The 10,677-nt window shown below is 28.6% G+C and overlaps 1 protein-coding gene across 1 annotated transcript; it reads right to left on the bottom strand.

The window, feature by feature from the left end:
* Positions 1–640: 640 nt before the first annotated feature.
* Positions 641–4,854, bottom strand: LOC117918159 (receptor-like protein EIX2). The gene is made up of 3 exons (XM_034834677.1): positions 1,847–4,854; positions 1,679–1,733; positions 641–896 (listed from the first exon to the last, which is right to left on the bottom strand). The coding sequence occupies exon 1, from the start codon at positions 4,824–4,826 to the stop codon at positions 3,195–3,197; it is 1,632 nt and encodes a 543-aa protein (XP_034690568.1). The 5' UTR covers positions 4,827–4,854; the 3' UTR covers positions 641–896; positions 1,679–1,733; positions 1,847–3,194.
* Positions 4,855–10,677: the final 5,823 nt, after the last annotated feature.

Raw genomic sequence — 10,677 nt, forward strand, 5'->3', positions numbered from 1 at the left:
GGGAAAAATTGAATCTTGGGGATTGTTTTTGTTGGTGGGGTTTTGAAGATGGTGGAGAATCGTGGATCAGGTGTCGTCTGATTGCCGCTTTTCCGGTGGCGAGCAACCGTCCGATTGGAGGGGTGGGGGCTTTTGTATGGAAACTCGGAGCCCCAAGCGGGCTGAGGCGTCCTCAGCAGCCCCTTCTTCTGGACCCACCACCCGGTCGAGCAAGCGATCTCGTATCTCCTCTTCTTCTTCTTCAACGATCCCAATTTCATCGAACCCCAACGCCCATGCTATAGTGAAAATTTAATTTTGAGGGGAGCAGAGCTACACGTTGACCGACAGAAATATCGGGAAATTCCCCAAAAAATTGGCAAAAACCGATATTTTAGCGATAATTTCATAAAAAGAGCGAAATTCCTTCCAATCGATTATCTGTCCTCAATATCGAATCGAGCTTCACCAATAACCGAAATATCAGGGAAATTTCGCCGATAAAAAAGACATTTCAATCACTGACTAGAGGTTATGAACACTGATGTTAGTAATTAGGTTTGCCATATTTTTCAATAATGTACAATTAGCTCAATCACTTGAAGCTTATACCAAAAATATATTTGAATTAATAATGGACAAAAATTTATGACTGGTACTCAGTGATAATCAACTACCAAATTATCATAAACATAGAAGTTGAAAGGATAATTTTAAGGCATAGATGACTCTAAAATATCAAAAGTAGGCTGAGTATCCAACTTAATGTTACAACTTTTCTTACTTAAATGACAGTTTACAAATAACAAACCTACCTAAAGAAAAATAATTGCTTGCCAACATTTCAAAGATAAGTTCTCAAACACTCGTACCAAAGAAATCTTCATTACCACTAAGAATTCATCATTGTATTCAATCTGAAACAAGTAAATACACATAATTAGCTTCAATTTAAGCAACATTTAGATTTTCATCATGGAATATAAAGAGCATGTTCATTATTATTATTATTATTATTATTATTATTATTATTATTATTATTATTATTATTATTATTATTATTATATAATTAATTAATTAACAACATAATATTAACAAACTTGGTTATTGAGACTATTTAAATTCTTATAGTTTTCATACTTATGGTATTAACCATACTCAAATGAGTATATTTGTCAATAAATTTAGAGTTTCAATTAATAACCTACAACAATCTATAACCTTAGCTACTTGTTTGTATATTTTTTTGGAATTCAACATTGGAAAAAATTTCATGTATCTTAATCTTCCCTATGAAAATCGCATTCTGTAACTTCAAAGAGTTGAACCCAATTATAAACTTCCTCAATCCTCTTTCTAATGACTCAAACTAAGAAATTGATTACCCTATGCATTGTATTTAGGAACTTAAGTGTAGTAAGGAAAGAGAAACAACTTATATTCATATGCGTGGTTGAAGGGTCTAAAAATATGCCTCTTACTATAACATGCTTTGAACATTTAAAGCAATATACTTTTAGTAAAATCTAAGTCCAACAAGACTACAATTCAATTTCTTTTGTAAATTTAAATCATTGTTTCCAATTCAAGAATTTAAGAAATCATATAATAAAATATAAGTATAAAAAGATTAATAGCTAACAAATATGTACCTAAACGGAGATGACCTTACATTACATTGTAATGAAATTCATCTTACCATCTTTTTGTATGATGTTTGTTATTTTGAAACCTCATCACCCTCTGCAAAAGAGCTGAATTCATTGTGATGATAATCATAACACACCAAAAATACAATGAAATTTAAAAACAAGCAAGGAAGAAAAAAAAAAGGAAAAAGAATGGGAAGTGATGTAAGATATTTCACCTTTTCAGCCATGAACTCCATTTGCTTCCATCTTCCTTTTCAGACGAGCCACATTCACTGCAGTGAAGACATATAGCCTATCTCTGGTTTCATCAATGAACCGGAAATATGCCTGCCTCCAAGACTTCTTTAGAACCAAACTGCCACATACAGCCCCAAATCCCACCGGAAAGCCCAATCCCATGCTTATGAAGAACCATGACATGTCCCATTCATCTTCATCTTCCTCCTCATCTTTGTGATCTTGATCATTTAAAGTGGAGCAGTTGGTTGACAATGGAGGCCCATAGAGTCCCAGGTTCGCCTCATAAATGGATGGATCGTTGAATGTCGAGAACTGGTTGGTTGTTGGAATTGGTCCTGACAGGCGGTTATGCGATAGGTTCAAATGGTTCAATGAGGTTATAGAAGACATGCTCGGAGGAATTGGGCCTGACAGGCAGTTGCATGAGAGGTCAAGAGTTTCTAGCCCTTGCATGGCTCCAATCTTCTCAGGTATCTTTCCAGTCAACTGGTTTCGGGACAAATTCAAGGTACCCAGGGTCGAGAGATTTGTGATCTCTTTTGGGATCTCTCCCCAAATGTTATTGCTAGAAAGATCTATCAAATTCACAATTGGCAATATGCTTTCAAATTCCATATTTTGTCCCTTTACAACTAGCTCCATGCGCTCCGAATAGAAGTCACGACCTCTGGGCTCGTCAAAATATCTGTCTAATAAGGTCACAAAACTTAAAGCAGTTAAATTGCCTAAGCATTGTGGGATGGATCCTGATAAATTGTTCACTGCAAGATCCAAAATGTGGAGATGAGAAAGCCAACACAATTGCTCAGGAATATCTCCTGTCAACATGTTGCCCCGTAGACGCAGATGCTCCAGTGATGGCATTCTTTCTCCAATCCATTTGGGTATCTCACCCGAAAACCTGTTATTTCCAAGATCAAGGGCGTACAACCCTGTGCAGTTTCGTAAACTTGGAGTGAGTTCCCCAGTAAGATTGTTGTCACCCAATATCAACAACGCAAGTGAAGATTTTGAACACACCCAACTCGGAATCCCACCAGACAGTTTGTTCTTGGATAGATCTACGGTTTCAAGCCATGGCAAATCATTCCAATTATTTGAGAGATCAATTATTTCCAAATCCTTTAGTTTACTAATTGATGAAGGAATGCTGCCATTTAACAAGTTACCAGAAACATCAAGGATTCTCAAACTCGATGATTCCCTGATGTTCAAGGGAATTGGACCTGAAAATAAATTGTTTCCCAGATACAAATATTCCACATTAAGTAGAAGTGGGAGTGGGCCCCCCAAGCGGTTGAAACTTAAATCCACCAATGCGTCTTAGCGAAAGGATAATGAGTTGGGAAGCGTTCCATACAATTGGTTTCTAGAAAGTTCTAACCACAAAAAATCTTGTTTCCAAAGCCATTCGGGTATTGCATCTGAAATCCCCACATTTTTTAGAATCATATAGCCAAGTCTCTTTTGAGTTCTAAGCCAGTTGGGGAACTTGAGAGATACATAGCAGTTGGAAACCTTGATAAATTCGAGACTGAAGGGAGGAATCCATTCAGGTCTCAAATGAAAACGGAGAGACTGGTTTTTGGGTGATACGAGTAATGAGAATTTTGTCAGTTTAGTAAGATTACTAAAATAAATTTCAGATATTACCCCTTCCCAAGAATTCCGATCAAGATACAACTCAGTCAGCTCTCTAAGTTGTCCAATACTTTTTGGAATAGTCCCATTCATTAGATTGTTTGACAAGTCAAGTCTCTTCATCCGCAGCAAGTTTCCAATCCATGTTGGAATTGAACCTGAGATGGAGTTTTTACTCAGATCAAGACTCTCTAAGTTGGTAAGGCGTTGAATTGAATTGGGGAAGGGACCAACAAAACTATTATAGCTCAAGTCCAAGGATTTTAAATTCTTAAAGAGCCCTAATGAATCTGGCAACTGACCACCGAATTGATTACCGCCCAAGTTTAACTCTTCCAAGGAACTATTAGTGCATGCTGATAATCGATTCAGGAATTCAATTCCTTCACCTCCAATAATATTGTATGAGAGATCTAAGGTCACCAAGTTGCGAAGGCATCGCAAGTTAACATGGGGAATCGGACCTTTAATTGTAGCATCCTTTAAATAAAGATCCATAAGGGTACTGATGTTAAACAACCAGCCAGGCAAAGTAGTGTTGAAATTGTTTCCGGAGAGATCAATGACCGAAACAGAAGTCAAATTAACAAACGGATTGGAGTACTGAGGGAAGTGACTGAGTTCACAAACGGACAAATGTAATTCTAACAAAAAAGGAAGCATGTTTACAGCTTGCATCCAATTTGTGGTTGCTTTACTAAGGTCCACAAACCCCAGATCAAGGTATTTTAAAGAAGAAAGACCAGAAAGCCAATTCAAATTATGAACCCTCATTAATGGAGCAGGAAAGTTGTAGTAATCTCCTCCATGAAGGTCAAGATAACGTAACTGTGATAAATTTCCAAGATGAGGAGGAATCATTCCACCAAATGCTGCATAGGAGAGATTAAGGTATCTCAACCTTTCAAATGAGCCCAAGAAATTTGGAATTGGAATTCCTTGAAAATCATTAAAACTTAGGTCCAAGTAATTTAAATGTTTCAAGTCAAGTAAGGAATCACTTATCTCACCACCCAAACGTGAGAAGTCACCACCAGATTTGAGGTCAACCTTGACAACATGCCCTGTTTGGTTGTTGCAATCCACACCTTTCCACTTGCAGCAATCTGCACCAACCCAGGAAGAAAGCCAACCTGAAGGATCTTTCAGTCCATTTTTGAATTCAAGAAGCGCTTTCCGCTCTACCTCAATGCAGCCCTTGTTCATACCACCATCAATGGAATTGATAATAGTAGCTTGAGCTAGGAGAAGCTCGAGAAACAGAGAAAGGAGAAAAAGAGTAAGAAGTAGAAGGGTGGTTTTCCAACTTGCCATTTGATGAATGCAAAGTTGCAAAGTTATTAGTGGGTGCTATATAAATAATTTAGTCAACTATTTTAAGTCTTTTGGCCGCCATAAATATAGAAGAAATTATCAAGTTCAATCACAATCGGATCACATATCTCTTCTATCCCTGAGTAAATTAATTCAAAACATTAATTACCAAGTTTTTGGTCCAAAGAAAAAAAGAATTTTTTTATTCCTAATTTACACTCATCTAATTATTAACTAGAATAAAAAATTTCAATTAATTAAAAAAATAAAATTTAGATTTTAATGTTTTTCCCAAATTCAAAATTCAAAAATTAATAAATTAATCTCAACTATGTTATTCATAAATCCCAAGATAGGTTACATAAAAATAAGTTTTAACTAAGAAAATTTCTAACATTTTATTAACTACCAAGTATAATTAGAAATCCTAATTATTATGTAATTATCAATTTTCTACTAATTATATAATTAATTATTATGAAATTTTATTATGCTAATAAATTATGATATGTTGGTATATTTTAAAATATATTAAATTACCATTTTTATATTATTAATTTTAAAATCAAAATAAAAAATATAATAACTAATTTTTAGATATTTTAACATGTAAACATAAATAAGTATAACATTTCAAACATTAATAAAAACACAAGCAATTTAACACTTAACAATATTTATATAATAATAAGAAATAAACAGCTTAAACACTTAATCAGTCTACTATATTTAAGTCAAAGTTATGCCTATTCAAATTTCAAACAAACAATAATTAAATATCACCTTACACTAATTATGCATTACTCAAACCATTTATTTTCAATATATATATTTTTTCAAATAATTTTCATGATATTTTATTTTCGTTTATAGGGTACAATCAACATGGAGGAGGAAGTTTCAAGTAGCTTTCTTCAATTATTTAAAGTTAGTGACAGTCCACAGAAGAAAATTTTGACACGAATCTAAAAAGAAAAACAATTTTCACACAAGTCTAAAAATGTCTTTTAGAGAAAATTAATACATCATGTGTTAAAACATTATTTGAATTTCTTCTCCTCTTGATTGTTTTCTTAGACAATGACTTCAAAGACTTTTGTGACATGTTGACTGAAACAAAGTCCTTGTCTATTTGGTTTGAGTTAGGAAAAAAAAAAAAGGGAAGTTGCATTTTTTTTTAATGAAAAATTTTATTTTTTCTAAATTAAAAAGTTCTTTCTTTTTTTAAAATAAAAAATTTCCTTATCTAACCAAACCAATTTTAACCAATTCATTGTAGCCTAATTAGTTTAGTTTTTCATTTAAAGACGTTTGGTTTAGCTTGCAAAAAAAAAATATATATATACAAAACAAAACAAAAAAACAAAAACATGGTTAAACAAGTGGTATTTATTTTTTTGTCTAAAATCTGAATGGAATATTATTAAGCATTTAGGTCATTTATTTTTTTTATTAATGCTAAATATTTTTAAGTGTTAAATTGCTTGTTTTTAGTAATGTATAAAGGCTTAAACTTATTTATTTTTACACATTAAAAATAACTATAAAATTAGTTATTATTATTATTATTATTTTAAAATTAATAATTTAAGAAATAGTAATTTAATATATTTACAACTATCTCAAAATATTATAATTCATTACCATACAAAAATTATATAATAATTAATTATGTAATTATAGAAAATTAATAATTAGATAATTATTAGGATTTTTAGTTATGCTTGGTTGTTAAGAAAATGTTAAAAATTTTCTAAGTTAAAATTTATTTTTATATAATATATTTTCAGATTTATGAATATTGTTGAGATTAATTATTAATTTTTTTCTTTTAAATTTGGGAAAAATAAGAAAGTCTAAAATTTTAGTTTTCAAAATTAATTGGAATTTTTTTATTCTAATGAATAATCAGATAAGTGTAAATTCAAGGACATGAACACCCCAATTTTTTTATAATGACTAATTATGCAAAGTGTAGAAAAATAATAATTAGATAATTATTAGGATTTCTAATTATGCTTGGTTGTTAAAAAATTTATATGTTAAAACTTATTTTTATATAACTCTCTTCAAATTTATGAATATTGTTGAAATTAATTTATTAATTTTTATTTTTAATTTGGGAAAAATGTAAAAATCTAAATTTTATTTTTTAAATTAATTGGATTTTTTTTATTCTAGTGAATTATTAAATGAGGGTAAATTAGAAATCTAAGTTCAAGGACATTAGCCAACCAAATTGACCTCAAACCTAACCAATCCAATCTTATTACTTTTTATTTCCATTTAAATATGTTTGTTTCTATTAAAAAAAAAAATGATTACATTGGTTTAGTGTTCATGAACCAATCAAAGCTAAACCAACCAAATTTATCTATTATTTATCAAAAAAATAAAAATAAAAACAATTACATTGGTTTGATATTCATTTCAAACCAACGAACCAATAGAAACCGATCTAATCGAACCTATCTATTATATATTTGACTTAAAAAGTGCAAGTTATTTTTTGACTTCATATTTTGCTTCTCATAATTTACTATGAATTTATTTTTTAGTTGTCATTTTTTAAAAAATATTTTATTTTTTCAAAATAAATTCACTAAATATTATCTCACATGTATTTGTGGTTCACTAAATTTTTAATAATCAAATTAATAAATTTATAAAAGAAAAATATTATATTTTCTCCATTTTGTTCACTTGATAAACATATCTACAAAAATGTCAAACGGATGTTTGAAATTTACCTCTTTTTTTTGTTGTGTAATATTTGGTTGATTGTATTTATAAAGCATTATAAATCCCAAGAAAGTACATAAAGTCCTAAATTATTATGAATGAAATAAAATTATTAATTTAAATTTATTCTTTATATTAAAAAGTTTAAATAGGTTAAATGAATTTGAAGTAGTTTATAAAAATAATTTATTAACTTTAAATCTATGTTGTATTTTCCTTTTTTTTCTTTCCTTTTATTTTTTATTTTTTTGTATTTTTTTTCTTGTATTTCCCCCAAATTTTGTCCAAACCAAACATAAACTTGAAAATATGTCAAACCAATACTAGTGTTTGAGACTTCGAAATTTTTTTAAAAGGATTGGATCAAGATTCAATCACAATTAGACCACACATAGCCCTTTTACCCATAAGTAAATTAATTTAAGATATTTTATTTATTAAGATAATTATCAAGTTTTTGAAACATGAAGTTGTTGAACATCCAAGAAAAAGAAAAAAGTATTTTATTTATTTTTTTTTGTCTGACACACATAGACTAAGAACTTTTCTTCAATTAAAAGTCAAAATGCCACAAAATTTCTTGAAGTCATTGTCTAAGGAGAACAATTACCAAGAAAAGAAATTCAAACAATGCTTTAATGAATGGTGTATATATTTTCTCTAAAATGCATTTTTAGACTCCTACTACAATTTTTTCTTGTGGGAAAAAATAAAAAATAAAGCTTTATTTTTTTGCCTAACTCACACGCAATAGACTAAGGACTTTGTTTCAGTCAAGAGTCAACATAACACAAAAGTTCTTGAAGTCCTTGTCTAAGAAAAATAATCACATTATAATAAATAATACTTTAGGTTATGTTTGCTTCGAAAAATAGAAAAAAAAATGTAAAGAAAAATAAATTTTTCATATTTAATTGTCTTATGAAAAATATAAAAGAAAATCACATATAATTAAAATTAATTAAAAATTTATGTATTTTTAAATTATTTAATCTTTATATTGATGAATTAAAATAAATAAAATGAGTTTGAAGTAATAAAAAAAATAATTTATCAATTTTTAGTCTTTTTTTTTCTTCTACTTTTTCTTTGCGTTTTTTTTCCTTTGTATTTTTTTTTCAAATTTTCTGAGAACCAAACATAGCCTTAGTATATATTTTCTCCAAAAAACATTTCTAGACTTCTATATTTTTCTCTTATGAACCACTAACTAATGGCAATTAATCGATGAAAGCGACGTGAATGATGAAAATTCTTCCTAGTACTCCATGTTAAGTGATATGGCCAATAAAGGAAAATAAAATATAATAAAAATTATTTATATATATATATATATATATATATATATATATATATATATATATATATTCAATTCTTTATTATTATTATTATTATACATAAAGGGTTAAAAAATTGCATAACAAGTCTATGCCTTTTGGAAAAATGTTTATTATTATTACAAAATAAACATTTTGTGCCAATTGATTATGTAATAGGTTAACATTTATTTTTATGTAATGTATCTTTTGATTTATGAATTTTTAATTGAAATTTATTTTTGTAATGTATCTTTTGATCTATGAATTTGTAATTGAAATTTAATTTTCATATCTGGTGGCAGTGCCAGTCGCAAAACAAAAAAGTGATGAAGACCTTTCGGCCCTTCATGGGCCATGTATCACAAGCGTATGAGCCAATCATGGACCCCATCGTGTCCTCAACTTTAACCGTGGCTACAAATCTAAATACTGATGTAGAACCCTATCTCAAAATGGTTCATTCGATAGGCATTAGGCACCTACCACAAGAAAATTAATGAAAACAAAAAATGAAGCTTCATTTTTTTTGCTTAACTCACGCGCAATAGACTAGTGACTTTGTTTTAGTCAAGAGTCAACATGTCAGAAAAGTCTTTAAAGTCATTGTCTAAGGAAAATAATCACAAAATAATAAATAATATTTTAATATAAGATGTATATATTTTCTTCAAAAGGCATTTCTACACTTCTACAATTTTCTCGGACCACTTAACAACTTCAATTAATTGAAGAAAGTATTATTATTATTATTATTATTATAAAGGGTTGAAAAAATGCATAACAAGTCTATGTCGTATTTATTTATTTTTGTCTAAAATCTAAATAAACCTAAATTATTATTTTTTTTATTTTAATTCTAAAATTAATAATTTAAGAAATTGTAATTTAATATATTTACAAATATATCAAAATTATTAATGTATTACCATAATAAAAAATTTCTAACAATTAATTATGTAATTAGTAGAAAATTTATAATTAGATAATGATTAGGATTTTTATTTATGTTTGGTTGTTAAGAAACTATTAGAAGTTTTCTAAGCTAAAACTTATTTTTATGTAATGTATTTTATGATTTAATGAATGGTGTTGAGATTAATTTGTTAACTTTTTATTTTTAATTTGGGGAAAAATTAAATATTAATTTTGGAAATTAAACAATGGATAATATAATGATAGAATAATATTTTCTCCATTGTGTTTGTTTAATAGGTAGATTCACAGAAAATATGGGACTTGTATATGATATTTACCAATTTTTTAGAATGATTGGATTAAGGTTCAGACGATATATATTACATACTCTTCTATAGTAAATCAAACGAATGATAAAAATTACCAAGTTTTTCAAACATCAAGCCATCATCAAAAAAAAAAAATTAAATTTTTTTTTTAATTTATTGGATTTTTTTATTCTAATTAATTATTAAATAAGGGTAAATTAGAAATCTAAGTTCAAGGACATTAGCCAACCAAACTGACTTCAAACCTAACCAATCCAATCTTATTACTTTTTATTTCCATTTAAAGATGTTTGTTTCTATTTTTTTTTTAAAAAAAAGATTACATTGGTTTAGTGTTCATGAACCAATCAAAGCTAAACCAATCGAATTTATCTATTAGTTATCAAAAAAATAAAAAAATAAACAATTACATTGGTTCAATATTCATTTCAAAGCAACGAACCGATAGAAACTGATCTAATCGAACCTATCTATTATATTCGACTTAAAAGGTGCAAGTTATTTTTCAACTTCATATTTTGCTTCTCATAATTTACTATAAATTTA

The sequence above is a fragment of the Vitis riparia genome, chromosome 1, assembly GCF_004353265.1.
Source record: "Vitis riparia cultivar Riparia Gloire de Montpellier isolate 1030 chromosome 1, EGFV_Vit.rip_1.0, whole genome shotgun sequence".
NCBI classification, from domain to species: domain Eukaryota; kingdom Viridiplantae; phylum Streptophyta; class Magnoliopsida; order Vitales; family Vitaceae; genus Vitis; species Vitis riparia.